This window comes from Diprion similis, chromosome 2 (genome assembly GCF_021155765.1).
Source record: "Diprion similis isolate iyDipSimi1 chromosome 2, iyDipSimi1.1, whole genome shotgun sequence".
NCBI lineage: Eukaryota > Metazoa > Arthropoda > Insecta > Hymenoptera > Diprionidae > Diprion > Diprion similis.
In genome coordinates, this window is record NC_060106.1 from 15,161,484 (window position 1) to 15,183,233 (window position 21,750).

Below are 21,750 nucleotides of genomic sequence, written 5' to 3' on the forward strand. Positions count from 1 at the left end.
TATTTTTTCACTTATCAAATGTTTGTTATTAACTCAAACAATTGTTGTTCAAGTCACATTGATGCCGAGAAAAATTTATTCGGATGGATGAACGAATTCGAATGTTCCCGTTGAAATAACATATGACGTCATTGTTTGATCAATCTTAGATCGGCGATTGGTAAAAACGAAAAGATGCGCGCGCACCAGGCGCACCCCGCATACTTTTGCGTGAGGATTAAATATTTTGAAAGAACGTTGCGCATTGGATAATGATGAAGATATTGTTGACTTTAATTAATAACAAAAATACAAACCCCGTGTATAGATAGGTACATGTATGTATATTACATGTTCTTTTGCACTCGATTATTCATCATAGATAGCGCATCACAATTTATGTTTTTAAGAATACACAGCACACGTTGTTATTTTAATACGTCAATTCACAATGTTCGCAGAAAATCACGGAGAATCATCGTTTTTTTTTTGTTCATTCTTGTACTCAAATTTACTTTACTTTGAGAATTCAGAGATGACTGATACAGTCATCAATTAGCTTTGTTGAAGCAATTTGTAGAATCAAGCTCTAATTCATCGATATTTTCTTCTTTATGGTTTACGACGCGAACTAAAAGTTCTCAAAATACTGATATCATATTTAAGCCTTCATTTCAATTTTTTTTCAGATCGGCTGTCTCTATTTTCATCATTTATTACTGCAGTTTTCAACTTGGCAGTATGAGTGATCATAATTTATCGCGAACACTCATGCATGACGTCACAGCTCCATGTAGTTCGTAAAATATTTAACTACATGGTTTTTAAGTCATGCAGATCTGTGGCTTTCGTGGGATGTGGTATACACGTCCTTGGAAATTCAAAACATAAATATTGTGTGCAGGATATGTCATATCTTAATCCAATAAATCTTCTGTTTTTTAATCTTTCAAGAACCAATTACACCTGTATTTAATTCAAATAAAATGATATTTATGTTAACGAGTATGGATCGAAATTTTCCACTCTTCCTTTCACTTTTCTCAATTCTGTTTTACTTTGGAAATAGTAAAACTACGACACGGTTATTCTATCCACATGCAGATTGTGACAAAATATAGGCGCTCAATAATGTTATTAAAATAAGCATTTCAAGTAATTGGTGATATGGGTAACTGTTATATTTGATCGCATTAACTACTTTATATAATTATAATATGATCAAAGCGAATGGTATTTTTCTTTTTAAACAAAATTCTAGATAATAATGTGTAGCCATAGTTTACTGAAATTCAAATATTTTTAATATGTAACATGTAAAGTATGCTCCTTCATTTTTTCTATTATAATGTAATATGAATGTATTAAGTGTTTAATACCAGTTTTACTGACTACTCATTATATTTCTTCTGAGAATCTATACATCCCCTAGATATGTAATTGTTATGTTGTTATAGCCGATCCATTTTCAAATAAATGTACCTTGAAGTGTTTTTTTCATAGAAACTGCACATGCGTAATAATACAATAGCCACTCTAATTGCAGTACAGTAGATGATAATGAAATGATTCGATATAATTTGTAAATGCATCAGCTAGAATGTTATCAGGATACTTGATTCTAATATATGTATATATATTATTATATAATATAATGTAATATAATATAATATAATATAATATATAATCGTTCTGTTTGCTACTTGCTACAAAATATTTAAAACAATTATATTCACATATAAAACAGTACTCTTATAAATAGTATTTTCTTTTTCCCCCTAGCACAAGAAGCAACATATATTGTGTTTGGTAAATCATAACACTTTTTAGGCATTAAACTCAAAAATCAAAATTTTTTCATCGCTGCTGTTTACGCCAGAGCACGAAACAAGTTTACCATCATGGAACAATGACATGAACATTTTTTTGCATGACACCAAGTGGAGTATACAATTTCTCTAATTTTCACACAAATGAAAATTGCATTGTTTTATACCTTATAAGCTATATGCCGACATAGCTTCATGATTTTTTAGATCAGACTTCAATTTTGACTTTTCAAAAAATTCATAGAATCGTGGTTACATTCCGAGAAATTTCGGGAATTTCAGATATAGAATTTCTTCGAAACTCGTAAAAAAATGATGCTCCATTCTCATATCTCTCAATAAGATTCATGCATAACATTTTGTATTATCACAGACTAAAACATGCTTTGGTCTAAAAGAAAAACTCGATTCCTTTGAATCAAATTAAGTTCAACACTTCGATAGAATTATCAAATAATAAGTTTTGACGACTCCTATTCATTATATAATACTTTTGAAAAATTATCAAATATATTATATTATTATCTTCACCTAACGTCAGTGAATCAACTAAAAAATGGAATTGCACGTTTTGTAATACACAGAAGTGACCTTTCGAGATTAAATTTGTACAATCTCAAATCATCTGCTTCAAATAATGATATTTAATTTGTCAGGAAAATGATCCAGAGTAATTTTGAACTTAAAAAAAGCCACTCGCGATGCTGATATTATAATGGCAATGATATCAGAATCGGCCGTGCCATTTAAAATAGGTGAGGAAATGTTTCGTGAAAAAGGTAGTATTCAAGCGGTTCACCTCCTTTTAAACAAGATTGATGGTATCAATAGTGAGAGCTCGTATTTAATTTGTTTACGTACTGAAAATACTATCGACCGTAACTCCAGAATGTCTACCAATCAAAGAAAACAAATAAAAACGCAAGTACTCACAGATCTTAATAAATTTTAATATTGTTATATGCTTATAACATTTCATAGTTCTCTTATACCTACACAACACGTAATATTCATTGAGGTACTTATTTCATATAAATAATTCCACGCTTCCGTTGATTCGATGAGTAACAAATTTGCACGAGCGAAATCGTGGGTTATATGGTTAAATGAAAAGTAAAATTTACGTATGAAGTAACACTTAAATACCAGTTCAATACAAGAAAATACTGATGCCGTGTAAAATACATCAATAATTAGGATGAAATGATGGGACATTTATTCAAACAATAATACGACTTTTACAAAAATATGAAAACTCAATAAGTTGATGATATAAATAGTGAAAAGCCCATAATTAATTAAAAATACGTAATACCTTCATAAACAGTCATTATAAAATTCGAAAATCCTTCCTCTGACGTTCTTAAGTAGATGTATAAGTAACTATATATGCACGCGTATGCGAATAATATTTTAATGAATTTGATAAGCTGATTCTATTCTCTAATAAATATTCCCTCGATTAATCAAATAAAGTTCGTGATTAATGTATCGGGATCTCGGTTCTATGTTCCATTATTTCGTTTTACGATGTCGGTCTCAAATTTCATGCTAACCGCAAACTGTTGAAAAAGCAATCCATAGGTAGCATCAAATGTTTTACCTTGTCTTATTTCACATTGGAACATGATCAAAATTAAATATGTACGTTTAAGTACCCATTCTTTAAATGGTTCTGCTCCAATCTGTTCAATATATAATATATAATTTTGCATTGACGAGATTGAACAGTATCGCAAAATGATAATTATCTTATGAAAGTGTTTTCGGTATTACCTATAGTTTGCAATATCGGTCATTTCCAATGCAACGTCGATGAGGTATAATAATTTTCGGTTTGAGGTTTTTGCCTCTTCAAAAATTGAATTGGACCCAATGCCTTCGTTTATGAACCTTATCTGATCTAATAATAAGATGGAAAAAAATTTCGATTTTCAATAATTCGAGTCCCATGTTTATAATAGAATCAATAGATCCACATTATTTACCACTTCTTACAAGTATCTGGTTTTGTTTGGATCCCTAAAGTATAGAATATTAATATTTAACGTACATACTTTAAAACTCTGTGAACTGTGAAACTGATCGTGCTTTCTGATTGTTGTTATAAGATATCGGATTGGATTCGTACTTTTCAAGCTTTGTGATTATTTATACAAAAAATGTAACCGTGTACATAGAAATGTATGATAGAATTGAGTATTTACGTGTACAATTTCTCGTATATTTATACAAATAATAAATACGTTGTGACTTGTCGTAAAACACATGTTCCATCTGTCTTCGACTCACCAATAGTTTGAAGATGGCTTGATCAACAACTGTTACACTGTAAACGATTTTCACAAAGTAAGTACATACAAATTTTTTGCACCGACAGATCCAACCTCATGTAATACAAGTCGAAGAATCCGGTCCCAATGTCGACGTAGAAAATACTTAGAGAACTTTGAATATCTGTAAATTCTGAGGTTTCAATCATTCCCAGCCTAGCCTTTGCAGCATGATTAAATACTCCATCAGGCCTTTTTCGCGATAAGAGCATCTATGAGCCTCAATTTAGCCTTAGCCTGTTTATAAGATTCGTACACCGTAGTTACTGGAGGTCCACGATCTTCGCGTTGCATTCTTCGCCCAGCACGTGCTTCAAATTGAGCTTCTAGTTCCTTCAACGCTCGGCGGAGACGTTTTTTCTCTTCTCGAGTTGTTTGTTGTTGTATCAAAAGTTCTTCGCTATGAGAAAATACAGTAATATAACTAAGGATAATAAATAAAATTAAAAAGTAACTTTGAAAGTAAAGTAACAATCAGAGTCCATTGATGATAAAAAGTCCTATACTAAAAGATATCAATTATTAATAGGAGATTCAGAAGCGTAGAGTACAAAAGAACTCACTGTGGTAGAGCGTGAAGGCTCTCTGCACCCCCACGGCTACCCTCGCTGCTGCTATGTTGACTATCGCTGTCAGTTGGTAGCTGATCCGTGTTTTCAATGCAATCTAAAATTCCTCGATGCGACATGTCAGGTTCGCTAGCACGTCTCTCGCCATCAGCAGCATTACTAGGCAAAGAAGACGATGTGAAATCCATTGCCTCGTGTTCTAGAATAGTCGCCAACTCGGATACACTGTCTTTGTTTTTATTCTGAAATTCAGAAAAAGCAGAACATTCCAATATCCATATTCTCAAGTCAGTACAATATCAGTTTCATTCCAATGTAAAGTTGTGGGAGACTTACCGGTCCAGCTCTGATCAGTAATCTTTTGAGGGTTCTGTACCGATCATACAGCGGTCGCACGACATCTCTATCTTCCTTTGAAACAGGTCTTCCGAAGGTCCCTTCGATGTGCAGCAGTGCCTTTTGTACCGCAGTTTTCTCATCCGTAAGCTGTTCGTAAGACAAGTCCTCCATGTTGTCCGATCTGTCGTACTTCAGCCGTTTGTCGCTCAACTTTTTCTCAACTTCTATCACCATTTCTTGCATCAGTGCTGTCCTTGACTTTTCGCTATTGTTGTTGTTCATTTGATTACCAAAATTTCCCAGTTTGTTATTTGCATTTGCTAATAGAGCGCCAATTGGATCCTCTTTCAGTAATTTGTGCTCCTTCCGAAGCTTGTTTAATTCGGAACACATTCGTTTGATGTCACGGTTGCTCATTTTGTCGGAATGACTGGGACGATATCCAAAGTTTTCCTCAAACTCATCCTCGTACTTCTTGATTTTCTTCTTCAGACCATTTATGTGTTTGGTCAATGTCTTTAGACCTCGGTCAGGCGTATCTGGAGCACTAGGCTGGACATCATTCTCAGAATAAAATCTGCGCGGTACAAGCAATGAGTTTCGGGGAGATAACATAGCTTCCACACGTGCATTTGCTTCATCATCCTAAAGGATTTTCAAAGAATTAGAATACTAAACTCTATGACAGTCAAATTAAGCGACAAGCTATGATAAAATGAAAACTTTGTGCATAAGTGTTGAATCATCATTTCAATGAGTTGTATTTTCTATATTGAACAAAAACATTCATTACAACGATTCTCCAGAAAAGTTATTCCATCATAACACTTGTCATTTGAATAAGAATTACAAACTGAAACTTACAGCAGTTTGTCTATGTGTGAATCCCCAATTTGTTAGACTGGGATTACTGCACTCGTCGAGTTCAACCGTGGGAGGTCTGGCTGGCGATGGCGAACGGCTCGGTCCACTGCTGAGCATCTCCAAAAAACTTTGTCCACTGGTTTTGTTGTGATTATTGGTGTGATTTGACACCGAGTAAATGTTTTCCGTCTCTTCTTCATTTTCCTTGAAAAATAACATGCCGTTGTACCGTCATGTTAATTTGCTGCAGGTGTTTGAATAGCCGATCAATTAATAATACAGACATATATCATGCACGGGGCTGTACTTATTAATTAATTACAATAAAACTGTCAAAAAAGTTGTAATCAACAAAGAAAAACATGCACACCGATATTCAATATTATTTATCTTCAAGTTAGAGGGCTCCTGAAATTTAACGTTCCGTGTGTACCATGGGTAAAAATTAGAGGCTTCGAATAGTAATAAAAATCATTACATAGAGTATATTTATTTACGATGTATCCTTAATATTATTGCGGCCGTGATTCGGCGACGACCGCCAAATTATTCGCAAGTCTTATGAGAGGGGCGTAATTGCAAATCATTTCCTAGGCACACAGTTCCGATGTATATATACTCAAAGGATTTAGAATGCAAAATATGTTTGAAAAGTGCCGATTGTATCTAAGCCCGATATAGCTGGAGGTCAAGTTAGCGATTGCGCAAGTGTGTATAAATAAATAAATAAATAAATTTGCACAAGAAAATACGGAAAATACACGGATCACATAGAAACTGGCAAATTTTCGTACGAGGAGTTTTTACCCGAGCTCGAAAAAATCGAGGATACAACGGGGAACGGACTATATACCTTGCTCGAGCCTTGGTCGCCGTCTTTCTCCGCGTGAATCCTTCGCCTTCGAGCTTGTCGTCTCCCCCTCGGTGTCACGCTTCGGCTGAAACGCTCGCTGCTCCTGAGGCGTTCAGCATCACATTCGAATCTCTCGGCCGCAAGAACCACGTCGCAAGGCGAAGGAACCGGAGACGGTTTGTTGGATACCGGCGAAATGTTGGTCCGCTCGTGGAGCGGGAGACCCGTGCATCGCTGGAAAAAAGAAAACGATTATTATGTAACTCGATGCGTGAATGAACTCCAAGATAAAATATTTCAAGCACAGGGAGTAGAGGCTAATTCACCGATTTTTCTTATTTTAGACTAATCATACGTATACGTGAAAAAAATACGTAGAGCTTTTTAGTTCTAGAAAAATTCTAAAACTTAGGACAAGCATGATAGACACAAAAATATCGTCACAGTGAACAGCGTGAAAATCGTACGTTACTTATTGAGTTTTGATCTTTGGATTGAAAATTGATTTAATCAGTGGCTGGTACAGGCGAAAAGAAGTTCAAAAATATAAGTTTAATACTTAAGAAACTGAATATTTATATTATGCATTTCGCTTGTAACAATCCATGTAGTTATGTTAAATGACGAAATCGTTACAGGCCTTGTCCGTGAACTCTCCTCTGACTACTTCCTGATTTTCTAGCATTCGTAATTATCCGAGCTCTGAGCTATCGGAAACCGTCGATAATCTATACCATGTATTAATGGATATATCTCGGTTTTAAAGGAAAGAAAAATTTCCAGAACTCTTAAAGTGGGAAAGAGAGTTGATGGATTTACGAGCTTACCACTCCATGGCCCATATCCTGGCCTGCCTTTGACGGCAAGTGTTTGGCGCTGTTGAAATCCTCGTGACTGCTTACACGACGAATGGAATCCGCACTCTTGCGTACTGGTTCTGGGACTCGTTCTTCGCTGTTACTTCTGTAAAAATTCCAGCGATATCACAGATGCACCAACATCGGTGTAACAAAAGAACTGGTTCAATTTCAAGGCGTGCTGATTCAAGCCAACAACGTCGCGATGCCGCAGCTTGCAGATTATAATCGTATCTACGTTATGCAGCCCAGGTATCGCGTGTCTCTTATATTATTATACGTTCGTTAATTGGCAAGGGGCAGTTTGCCGACGAGTGACGTGGGCATAGAATGTTCGAATAATGTCTCCTTATACCGTCCATAGCGTATCATTCAAATTGCGTTATTATATATTTATTATCGATCGTGAATTTAAAGCGATCGACGGAGACGCAATATGCCATTAATTAATGAGGCTGAAGTTAGTAAACGTTAACGTGACGATAGTTTTGCAAGTTTATAGTGACTTCGAAGTAGTTAAGTTTTCAGAACATGGATAAATTTAGCCTTATTATGATTTACTGAATTTCAGATATTCCTGAAAGTGTGAAATAACGATTTTTCAAAACGTTAATTATCACAATAACGTTTCTAGCTTCAGCCTCATATTAATTAAAATTCCCTTGCAGCAATATCTTGCAGTATCATAAATCGCAAGCTCCAAAGACTCGCGGGCTCTCATTAGCAGTAATTAATCGGTTACCTAACTAATTTTCGCTCCTGACAGCAGGATTCGCGTCGATCCTTACGCTTCCGCGGCTTCAGCGCGCTGAGGAACGTCGAACTCTCCGATTCTCTCAAATTATCTTTCGAACCTTTGTCGCAGGCTCTGCAATCGTTTGTAATAACACCGTTAAACGTTGTGTCCCTGATACTGTAACAGAAATAATTAGACACATCGTTAGACAGGTGAAAGATAAATTTTATATCTCTGGATTTAGATCAACACAATAATTAATTATATATCTACAATTATGTTGAAAATATGATGCAGATTTTTGGAAAAATTATTAAACATTTATAACACAACGGTTTTGTGAGCCACAGTTTTCACTTTAACGAAGGCTGAACTTGGTAGCATTAACGTAACGAAATCATCAAAGAAAAATCCATTATTATGTAATTCCAGATTTGACGTTGAAGAAGTCGACTTTTCAAAATTACGTGAATATGTTTTGTTTATTAAGGTTTACTATATTCCAGATAATCCTAAATGTGCGAAGTAACGATGTATCCTAAACATGCATCGTCACAGTAACGTTACTGACTTCAACTGATGTATACATATATATATAATTCTACATACATTGTATTTTACATATTGCATTGTATATTGTAAATAATCACAGCTCGCAGCTCACGAGTGATGGTCATAAAGTATTTTCAATAATCATGAAAAAGTTTTGAAAACTTTTAAAATTGAAATAATGTTACCTGCACTATATTTACAGTTTAATACAATGATAATAATAAAAACGATGATGACGTCTAACACAGGTAAACGATGATAATTAACGAAACATAGCGGTAAAAAATTACATTTCGTAATATAGTGAATCACTGTCCCACATTCGACATGTAATTGAATTATGACGATCACATATATTACACACATAATATATGATAGATTATAAAACGACTTTATATTTGTATATTCAATTTTCTAACTTTGTGCGGAGACGTGTCTATAATATAATAATTTACGTTTTGTTGCATAACTTTTCAATCATAATCTCGCGTTAGTTTCACATTTGTGCAAGTTTTATTCTTCTCTTTCCTTCTCTCTTCATTCTTTCAAGATAACTTTACAAAAATTCCAACGACGACGCGACAAAGCGGCGACATCCTGCAGCTATTCCTGAGTATACGCGTCAAGATAAGACCGTACTGCACTCATTCTTAATTAGTCGAATTCCTATATTTTCCTAATTTCGCGTGACGAAAATTCATCCGCAAAATAACGAAACTAAGGATTTAGATATAATGTATGTGTATAAAATAATTAAAATGGTGTACAGTGTATAGTATATATAGTATAATACATACTTGATTAAGGTTCAGTATCGTATGCTTGATTAATTAAGCGGTGAGATATTCATGTGATAACAAATACGAGTTTCCTTCTCCAGTACTGTAGTACCGGTGTAAAAACGAATCTGTTAGCTATTGTAAAAAACATTTATATATTTCGCACTGTAGCTATATTAAAACCGATCGATAAGAGTTACCAAATAAAACCGTCGCGTTGTAACAAAGTTAATTCTTTTATATATTTAAATTTCCCACGTTTAAAACCGATCATCAATCAATAATAATCAATAATTAAACTTTTATAAATAATTCAAATTAAACGCGCTCTACTGCGTTCACCTCTTTTCACTTCTCTATATATGCAGTATTTACACCTATGCAGAGCTACTGTACATTAGGAAACTTTCAACGTTTACACACACACACACACAGTTTTTTACATATACTTAAATATGCATATATACGGTACATATGCACATACATGTATAACACACATATACACTTTTAAGTAAGACTCTCCGGTTGCACCGACGTCACACGGCGTCGATCCGATACTTTCGAACGAACGAACGGTTCGAGAGCCGGGGAGGAACTGTGCCGGCAAACCAGTCGACCTAAAGTCTATATTCGTATCATGGAGTTGCCGAGCAAGGAAGGAACGCGATGCGCTGCACGCGTGTGTGTGTGTGTGTGTGTGTGTGTGGGTGGGTGGGGGGGGGGGGGGCGTGACACGCACGTCACGCGAGGCACACTGTGCGCTCCGACACGCGTGCAGCCGGCTGCCGAAGCTACATACAAAGCTTGCAGGTTTGCACTGTGCTGCACGATGCGGTATTTATAAGTACTTATAATGAGTATGCGTGTAAATTTAGGTGGTCCTTATTTAGGGTGTTGACGAATTTTTGTCGCGACACCCCGAAATCGACTTGAAATAATGAAAAAATGATAGTTTGATTTTTTTTTAGATTTTTACGTTAACTCTTAAGGTAGTTCGCATTGTGAGCGAATTTTTTTTTTTTTTTTTTTGGTATATATTTTGTTGTAATATTAATTGTAATTAAATTAGTTATGGTATAATTATGTGAATTTTTTTTTTTTTGCAGAGAATAGTTCTAATGTCCACTAATACCTAGCGGTTAGAGATTTTTTTGAAGATTATTATTTTTACGATTTAATATATACTGAGAAAAAATGTTTTTCTTATGTTAATTTTTATAAGAAATTTCAATGAAAATACGGACTATCTTAGAGTTGAGGTTAAAATGTGAAACGCCTTAAAAATTAAGCGATTGTTTTTGAATTATTTGAAGTTGGTTTTGCGGGTGGGACAGAAAAAATTCTTCAACGCCCTAAATGAAAACCACATTAATGATATGCATGCTACATAAGTTACACGTAATGCGGTGTAATATTATGTGAAAATTGTATACGTTTTGAAAGCTCCGCGGCGCACGTAATATTCCCATAATATCGTTCTTGAAAGGAAACCACAGATAACGATATTATCGCGGGATGTGCGACTCGGATTCAGATCCGTTTCTCGTTGCCAGGCCTGAGTTCACGGCGCAACCTCGGAAAATGTTTTTCCGACCGCCCGTGAACAGGGTTTATTCGAATTCCTGGAATATCGTTCTTTACAGCCCGGCGATCGATCTTACAACGTGAAACGGCTGTGGGATCGGGTGTTGCAGCATGATGTAAAAGGGACACTTTCTACCTGACTCTGAAACGACGGAGTACCTACAGGTACGACTGAACATGAGCTGTACAGGATGTCCAGTATTCGTGGAAATATGGAATCAGGGAATTCTCAGGGAACTTGATATGCTCTGGAAAAAAGCTAGGAATCTCAGGGAATTTCATTTCGTAAAAATTTAGCTATTTAGTGAGAAAAAAAAAATTTCTTTCAACTTTCAGGCAATGGTCATGCACAAGGCTTGATTTCTTAAAAATTGTACGTGCTGGCGAATTCTTACAAATTCGTCTCACAATGAGCTGTGCTCTATCCAAATGTAAAATATTCTTGTTCGTGTGACTATTGTATTTTTCAAATATTCTTTACACGAAAAGAAAATAGATAAATAATGATTATTGTCTAAAAAGCCTGGAATTCTCAGGAAATCACGTTTTCACAAATAACTGGCTGACACCCTGGCTGTAGCAACGGTTTTCTGCCACAGGCGCATGGATTGTTCCGCTGTAAGAAAAAGTCAGGGTATAATTTTCTTGATTGTACGTACTACATGGTACAAATCAGGCTGAGGGAAGATTTTCTTCACAAGAAAATCATCGGGCATAATAATAATCGTAGTCCCAAAGTTGAGATTGGTAAACAAGAGGTGTGTTATAAGTTTTCGGTGAAACTGCACAGTCCAGTAAACTGCGGACGTCTACAATTAACCGTTACAAAGAGATATAAATAATTCTAGACAATCGACAAGAATTCCTTTTTCGGTGTGTAATTCGCCAAATAACGATTGGTTACGTGTGAGATGCGTAGTTCGATGACGTACGATTTGCACACGAGGCTGTTTTTATTTTTTGTTATTCTTTCGAGAGTTTAGAAAAGAGACTAAAATAATCGTTTTTAATTTTGGTTAGTTGTTTCTTTTTTTAGTCACCGCGGTGGGTGTGTGATGACGTATTCGTAACGTGTGTGGTAACCATGTGACGGAAATCGGACAAAGTGCGGAGAGTATCTACTGCTGACGAGCTTGCAAGCTATTGAACAAATGCTACAATCATTTTTTTTCCTAGTTGATGAAGGTGGTTTCGATGAGTCATTCTATGAAATTCTTTGAACAAATTCACGGAGCGATATATCTTTAATTGTATTGTTAATCATTAAAGCAAAGCTTTTTTTTTTTTTGTTTTCTTTATTTATTTATTTTTCCTCACTGATTAAAGTATTAAACATTAGTCAAAGTGTCTTTTAAATTCAAAGAATGTCTCTATTTGTAACAGTGAATTCAATAGCATATTTTTGTCAAGCTATGTAGAACGGAAAATCTGAAGAAAAAAAATGAAGTTCTTCTATGTCCAGATGGTTAAAAAGACTCGAAACATTTTAGGAAATTACCGTGACATTTCAGCTGATATTTTTACAGTGGCTCTAATGCTCCTGCAATATCGCTTGCTGTTTCTACTGCTTATAGTCACACGTTAAATATATGAGATAACAATACGAGTGACGAATTTTTCTACATTACGTACATTTCCATATGACACATGATACTAGGTATATACATATATAAATAAATACGCACTACATACATATATACCCAGCCACATGTATACATACACGTACAACGAACTTCGGCGAGGCACAGATTATACACAGAGGTTTTGTTATTTTTGTGTGCAATGAAGATGTAGGTAAGTTTGCCTTTAAAAAATATCGTAAAACGTGTCACTGCGCAGTAAAATACCTACTGCTGCACAGGATATATAAGTTATAATGCGACTATAAGCCGTCTCTTCGGCGACGTATGTAATCACAATGCGAAGTCGTACAACTGATCGTTCTTCGGTCGATACAGGTATGCTAAAACCTACCTCTAAAGCTCAGGTATTATTCAGCAGAAAGCTTAGGTGACACAACCCGAACCGTCGCCTCAACCACGTAATTCTTTCCCAGTTATTTATGTTTTGTTTTTGTTAATTGAGTTTGTTTTTTTTACATTATAAAAGCTCTACTTTTCTTTATTACATCAGATTAGCAATTTTCGTTGCACTGTCTAATAACGTGTTTCTTTGCATATGGAATATGTATGTATAGTTGGCCTAATAATTCTCAAAATTATATTTAAGGTAATAATGAAATTTTACTACCCGCTTTTTAAAAAGTTAGCAAAAACGATCGTATATGTATATATATTTATTTTTATGATATTTACTTTTGCCTGTTACTTACTACTTTACTTTGTTCTGTTAAAAAAATGCAATTTAATTGTAAGATAACTATGAGGTGCCGTGTCAAAAAAGGTCAGAAAAAAGGCAGAAATCAATCAAGGGCTGAATGGGCTTTTGGACCTCGTGTGCAAACTCGTATTGCAAACTCCGCACTCGGTCTAAAGAAATCCACTTTACGCCCTTGGTACATAATATGCCATTTCCAAACTCGATTACGCGTAAATTTAGTAACTGCCGAAAATAAATCAGTTTTCCGCTTACCTAATCTTCCTATCGATGCATAATATTACTGATTATTATTACCTTATTAATTGCCATCCATTGTATTTCGGAGTATCCTAATTAGTCTTTGCGCAAGCCTCGTATTTACGATTGATGAATAAGGACGGGAATAACCGGGCCAGAAGTGACCGTAATATATACTGCGCTATCGATTATATACTGATTGGAGAAGGGATATTAAAAATATAGTGAAGGAAAAATGTGGTTTATAAGCGATGGCTGTAGTCATCGCGATATCTATTAAAATGTCACTTCAACGAGTCAAAGGATATTCATTTTCCATCGACTTCCGGCGTGTGTGTCGCGTGTGTCTGTTACAAAGGGGGACTCCATTCTGGTGTACCAAACTTCCGCCAGCGCGATTACAAGTTACTCATTTTTCCATAGATCATTCGGTGCAGCCGATAATTAATTCTCGCTCTCATCTAATTGAAATAATATTTAATCAGACTTATGTACCCTCGATGTAACATGATAGGATCAAGCTAGCGAATTGAAATCGATCTGTGTCCAATCCACCCCGATTCGATGCACCGCTTTCGATATCGCGACTGCAAAGTTTGTAAAGAAAAAATTTCAAACATTTGTACGAAAGACTTTAGAAAACTGTAAAAATAATCAATAATTCAAAGCAGCGAGAAACGTCAGACGATATAGCGTTAAAAACACAAAAAATCGTAATCATAAAAAACAAACTTAGGGTGAGTCATTTGTCGGTTATGAAACACCTGTGGGGTAAATTACATCTCTTTTGACGTTTTGGGATGACGTTTTATGTACATTCGATGTACCAACACATACTTTTTGGCACTGACTGTATACCCATGCTCATACATATGTTACGTTCTATATTTTGTATATACTTACACAGGTGTGCAATAAAAAACGTGTGCGCGTTACCCAACTGACTTGGCGTGGAAAAACGACGGTTGTATGTACATACATGATGGATACGCTACTGATATAGTTTCCGTGACTTTGGCACGCGGGTGTAAAATATACATATATCTGTAACTGTGTGCTCCTCGAGCTCTAAAGAGAGAGAGAGAGAGAGACGGTGCTAGTGGAAGTTGTGCCGGTCAGCGTTGAAATTACCTGGACAAGTACCTACAAACAGCGTATATTTATCTTCTGCTTAGTGAATTTTATCTTTATATATACGCGTGTCTTTATCTTTCTATTTTCGGATGTTTATTTTTCTCGCGTGAAAGAAGGCAGCTGTTGGGTCTTCTCGTGCAATAAACAATACGGAGCACATACCCGTCACGTCCAGATAATCTTTCGATATGCGGACACTAGTTCGATATTTTAAAATATTTTTTATTCCATTTCGTAGAATTTTAAAGCTTTTCTTATTTAGGTTTTTATAAAATATTTCTTTTGCATTGTTTAGAATTTTTCTATAAATTTTATACAATTTACCGTAAGATCTATTATATATAAATAAATCCGAAAATTTGTGCTTCTTTTTCAAATGATTGAAGTAAGAGAGCCGCGTGATCGATCAGTGGATCGATTGTGGAGCGGTTCAATTTTCTCTGATGCATTCGGAAATCGGAAGTTACGAATTCTTGTCGCATGTTGAAATATCGATATAAACACCCGTCGGGTCAATGTTCTTTAGCGAATCTGCGCACAACAGCTTACTCTAGTAGCGACGCGATCGATTATTTAAACAAATAATCGCTGTTATCAACATCTCGGTGTAGAGGTAGACGTATAAGTATATGCACTTCGTACTTTGCTGACGCACGGTTATAAAAAGAACAGCTTAGGTGGGGAAATTGTGCACCGAGTGCAATCCGCACCCCCGTGCAGTTACTGACACCTCCTGACGATGTTATTAGAGCAGAAAGTATAAACGCGTGATATTTTAAACAGCGTAATCGTCACCATCATTATCATCATACAGCGCTATATTTCGAAACGTGTTATGTATTATCACTTCGGTTGTATTTATGCACTACATGCAATTTTCACATTACAATGCACTTGTAATTTTATATCCGTAAAATTAACGCAGGAATGTTTATTGCAAAAATGATTCACGGCCTCGATTACCTCATGTTCCAGTGACCAAAGTAGACCAGCTGTACAAACTTCCAATATCAAGAACGAACATTTTCAGCAAGATATTTTTCATAAGAATTGCATCAATCGACCGACTTCGAATCCCTGACAATCTCTTTATTCCAGGAAATCCTTCGCGATGATTCCCCCATAGAATATAATACCGGTACGACGGATGAGAAAAGGAGAGAAACGTATATCGAGTGAATGAAAATTGAAATCCATGACCGACCTGCAGTCGCAAGGTTTCCGCGCGTCTATAGAAATGCAAAATTTATCCCAGTTGGCATCAGGCCCGACAAAACATTAGGTATAAAGTGTATAACAATTATTGCCTTATTAACATTTCGCCGGGTTACAGCCTTGGCTTGTATTTTTAGCTCGTTCTCACGCACGTGGATCGCCCGGTGAAATTGGCTTTTCTGCAATACATACCTATACATGAGTACACGTATTATACGACAGGTAAAGTCGACGCGGCCTTCGATTTTACATCTCTCTGAGAGAATCAAAACTTGAAAATAGTACCAGCCCTCAAACATTATCGCTTATAGATGTCGTGCACCCAGCGGGTATCCTGCGCGAGCTTGTAAATTGTCGAAGAAAAATTGTTAGAATTTAAAGACTCGGATAAAAATATGCCTCAAGGTTGAACGGGCACAGATATTGAACTCTTCTCATAGCTGGGTACTATTATACATACCTACATACAGGGTGAGAAAAAAAGAAAATATCAAACGTGTGAAAATAAAGTGAAGAAATATTTCGAACAACTCATCTTTCGTTACTTTATTTTCGCATATTTGCAAACCTTTTCTAAGTTTGACCATCACTCAATCAAAGGTCACCATTGAATACCTTGTTAAAAATCACCTAAGATTTAAACTTGGTAATTTTTTTCTTTTTCTTTCACCGAACCACGCCAGTTTTCTAGGGGTATCCATACTTTCTCTTCACCCTGTATACGTAATAGCAAGATACACATTGTTAATCCGTTATAAACTTCGTTGATCCTCCTACTTCTGCCAGAGAAATTATTACAACTTTATCCCTACGATAGTCTGACTAGGTATAAAATTTTCTCATTCGTTGAAAATATAATATAATTGTAATAAACTTGTTGTTATGATTTTTACGTGCCTTAAAAATGTGCGGGTATAAAATTTTTGAAATATAAGCTTGCGATTCTAGTATGTGATAGTATCGCCGCTGCTGGTTCTGAAAATGAGGTGCATAAGGTGTGCAATTGTATTCGAGGTGGACACATTCAATTGGCGTTAGCTACAGATGTGTTGATACATTCCCTAGTCTGGCTACTAGGTATATCACAGCACATGTGTCCGCACTGTATTAGCTGTGTATAATGCGCTCAGATTCACTGACTTCAAGACTTCGTTACGCAATCCATGCAAATTTGTGACACTAACAGGCTCAGTGTGCCGAAAAAATTTCATCGCGATCTACGAATCAATTTATGTTTATATTGAACATTTATCGGTATAAATTTGTGTAAAAACTTGAGGATATATGAAGCCACAAGTTAATCCGACGAGGAACTTGTAACAGTTTTTGACCCAAGAAAACCATTTCAAAGTTGAAGAATTTTGTCGAGAATTCGATTGTTGCGGAAATGTGATAACTCAATGTCCCATGTGTTCAAGTTTTGCAATTAATTCGTTACCATATATGTACCATCGATTCTCCACTTCGTCAAAGTGGCCTTCACCACGACTGGAGTTTGGTATAAGAGACTCTAAAAACTCGATGCTAAGTATATTTCCTGCAGGAAATTTACCGGCTTTCAGGATGAACCTGTTCCGACAGCCAAATGGAAAAAAGATGTTGCTGAACAGGTTGAGCTGATTTTGAGAATTCCACAAGCATGACGCGCTCGAGGATTCGGAACCTGAACTGAAGTCAATCGACAAACTAATTTAAGTGTCGGTGACAAGCCGTTGCAAAAAAGCAAATCTAATACTCTTCGTCAAGGCGTGACGGTTGTTGCTAAAAGAATCGAGCTTGCAGACCACATGGAAGACATTATAGACGAGAGTACTGGCGCCATAATATTTAGACGAGCATCCGCTCACGCGTGGTTACACACATGTACACGATTTCCATACAAATTGCGTATTTCAAATTAGCGAAATACCAGCGCCTCAGGGAAGGCGATTTTTTAGTCGCGAAAACGGACAAGAACGTCCAGAGACTCTTGGCACTCAAATATTGGTTGCAGGCTGTTATACACCCAAGATAAAGAGCCTGTACACTCGGAAAAAAATTTTTGCTTTTAAAAAACAAGTCAATTTGTGGACGTATTTTGTAAAAAAATTTCTCGTACGAAGACAGTATTTTGTTATAAGTAAGAGAATTAACGAAATAATGATTATTTCAGTTGCAAAAAAAAACAAAAACCAATCCAACAAAATATACTTCTAAATTCGAAATTTCGATTTCAATTTAGTCAATTTAATGAAACAACACATTTGTCCTAGTGTTGTCAAAATATTGAAGACCCTTTACCAGATTACAATCAAACGATAATTTTTCCAGTAACAATAATCAAACAATAATTACAGTAGAATCTATGCCAAAACTTTTCTTAGACATAACTCAAACGTTATGTTTTCTGTGCGCTGTAAAATCAAGCAAACTTTTTGTCTATATAAAAATAATATTTGATTGTACGTATATTGATCGTGAAATTTTGTTGCCAGAAGGAGAAATTTTGGTACGATTACCAGCAAATTTTTTCCCGAGTGTACAGGTATCCAATTTTGGACGAGTGCCAGGATTACGACGTAATACGCTGTTCCCACGCCCGTTCTGCCAGCCAACTCGAAAGCTAGACACACTGCGTAGTTACGAAAAGTTGAAAATAATTCGTGCAAAAATATCCTCAGACAGTAACGTAATAGTCCAGCTGTCAGTCTGTTGGATTCTAGTGTCATGACCATCTTGATCCAGCATTTGCCGCAAGTGTTTCAAGATGTGGCTGAAATCCGACATTCGTTGTTTTTTGCTCGGTCTTGAGTTAAACGGTTGATGAAGAACGGACCTTCGATTCTGGAGGTCATTATTGTTCCCTGAATGCGTGAATGAGGCAGGACTTTCGTGAGTCATGCTCAGCACCATGTTGAAAATAAAACGAGATAAAAGAGAAGAAATCACAATTCCGCACTAACGACACGCTCATTGATCCTTGCGACCTTTCGCCTCGTTGACGGTCACGATTTTCACGATAATATTCATCCGGGTTTCAGCACCGTCGTCAAAGGGTTCTTTCATGATCGATTTAAGCTTGCACCCCTACTTCGCCTTGTCTCGAACAATGATTTCGTGGTGCGAGGCACGACTTCAGCCTTTCTGCAAGCTTTTCAGTCTTCGCAACGTTTTCCTCTTCTTTGTTTTGGTTTTTTTTTTTATTCAATTTTTTTTTTCATCCTCTTCAACGCCGAGCTACAAGTAGGGAAATGGTCACGAACTGTTCGTTTTCGTCGTCGACCTTACAAACATTCAATGTGAATAAATGTTAATTGGTCAACGTTACTGCATTGATTCAGCAGATTTGGCACAATTAGGTTTCAATCTGATAACAACAGCGATTATTGTCTGCTACGGATGAGCCAGCGTCTTTGAGTTGGTCAACAAAACAATCAGGGCGGTTCCATCTTTGGAAGACAATTATTTTATTGCATGTATCGATTTGAATGGTGAGGAAAATTGAAGAAAAATAAAGAATTTCATACTTCAAACGGATTTGTTATCGTCTAATTATGTAAATAATTAGTGACCGTAATAACGATCGGAAACCTTATATTCTTGAAAATGATAAGTAGATCCGAGTATAATCGATAAATACTCGGAGCCAAGTTTTCTAAACGACAAAGTTTCTTTTCCTTTCAAAATTTTATCATCAGTTCCATTCGAAGAATCGAATCTCTGTAAAGGTAACCTTTGGAAGACCGAAATACGACTGAAAGAGTCTCTCAATTATCACGCGAGTCGAGTCTAACGAATAACGAAGCTGCCACATCGCGGACGTTCTTGAAGTCACGCGAACTGATCGACGACAGTTATTAATTGTTAAAGAAACATCTCTTCGAGCAGATTGTTCGACGGTGGATTTGACGGTGCAGTCAGCGTTGGTACTTGCCGTGTGAAAACAAAGTTGTTAAGACACGTAGAGGTATATGTGTGCAAATATTATATACACGGAATAACAACCTGCCTGCCTTTGAAATGTACGCTTATCGCGGAATCAACTTGAGAAGGTCGTGAAATGAGAATAATTTTAACCGTATTTATGTATGATGGAAACTGATTGTACCGGTCGGTACTGATGAACATAAGGATGAGTGAATCGGTGTACGAGTGTAGAAGAATTTCTTTTTGTTTCATATTTAAGCAGCTGCAGGTATAATTATCGGTAATGTATTTTCAAAGGTTTCAAAAGAGTACGTAATCGTGATTCGACGTAAAACCGAAGTGAAACTTTTCATATAAATCTGTGAAGTAAAATTTGAGAATAACCGCGTGTCAGAAAAGAGATCCGGAAAATTTTGGTACGCGATTTTGGAAGCACCGAATATTTTATGGTTCAGGTATTTCGTTAAAACTGGTTTTCAACCGTCTGGCGAGCATTCGGACGCTAACAATAAGTAGTTATTCCCTGTAGAATCGAGCTTGCGTGAATGCGATTGCGAGTTGTTAAGTCGAAAGCGATGAGACGAAAATAGATGGAATAATCAATTGCCCTTGTAGGTAATTCCCCTAGGGACCGCGGTTTTAACGTGTACTTCGATGTGGCTCGTCGATGTCGAGTGCGACGAAAATTTAGAAGCTTAATTCACAGAAGTGTCTGCTGACGCGTATATTACACTTGCACGATGTCGTATATGTGCGATTATTGGTACTCGATAGTCGATTTTAAACCGAGTCGCGAGTCGTTATAATAATATATATATTTCATACTTTGATGGTACGCGAATGGAGTCAGGAACGGATTTTTTTTAACGCGATATTTCGCAATAGAAGAATAAAGTGAAAACAGAATTTATCTATTTAGACAGGGACTTGGCTGATTTTCTTTCCCCTCTGATCAAATAGAGACAAAAATATCTGAAATTTGAACGTGGCAGGTTAATTCGATCGCTTACGTAATTCCTTTTATTTGATACGAATCCAACTGCCAGAAGTATAACATATGGCGTGTTCTGACTTTCAGGTATATAATATACTGCAAATTACGTACGACGATCTTTACTTTCAATTGATCGCAAATCTAATCCTAAGACAGCGGCCAGAGGATCTTATGGAGCGGGGTTTAAATGCCAAGTTTGAAAAGTTTATTAAGCGCCAAATTCCGATTTTTTTCGTGCCGAAAGTTAGAATAAAGAAATCAAACTTTGGTCAAACATTAAAGTTCCGACAGTGGAAAAATGAGAAAATTTAAGAATCTGAAACATAGAAATTCCGAATGATCGAAGATTTTCATTTCCGTGAATTTCTAGCTTGGTCAAATTTCACCAATTTGATCTTCCTTTGTTTTGGATTACCGATATTTTTACCTTCGGAATCCTAGCCATTCTGATTTTCGGAAATTTACTCTGTCGAAACTTTATTTTTCGAGCTTTTGCTCTATCGTAACTTGAATTTTCAGAAGCCGGACGCTTTCGAAACTTCAACCGAGCCACGATCTCATCTAGAACTGTGTAATACAAGTATAAAAACACGTCAAACTACAATAGTGCAAAAAATATCGGTATAAGGTAAAAACAAAATGAAAAAAAA

At 36.1% G+C, this 21,750-nt stretch overlaps 1 protein-coding gene across 1 annotated transcript in view; it reads right to left on the reverse strand.

Moving 5' to 3' along the window:
- Nucleotides 1–1,296: 1,296 nt before the first annotated feature.
- Nucleotides 1,297–21,750, reverse strand: part of LOC124415920 (protein FAM13A) — a 38,942-nt gene continuing 18,488 nt past the window's right edge. Inside the window, exons 5-11 of the mRNA XM_046896650.1 lie at nt 8,366–8,536; nt 7,594–7,729; nt 6,767–7,000; nt 5,914–6,117; nt 5,047–5,694; nt 4,705–4,952; nt 1,297–4,541 (exon numbers count right to left, since the gene is read on the reverse strand). Of these exons, the coding sequence (XP_046752606.1) occupies nt 4,328–4,541; nt 4,705–4,952; nt 5,047–5,694; nt 5,914–6,117; nt 6,767–7,000; nt 7,594–7,729; nt 8,366–8,536 (1,855 nt within the window). The 3' untranslated portion in view covers nt 1,297–4,327. The remainder of the gene's footprint in view (nt 4,542–4,704; nt 4,953–5,046; nt 5,695–5,913; nt 6,118–6,766; nt 7,001–7,593; nt 7,730–8,365; nt 8,537–21,750) is intronic.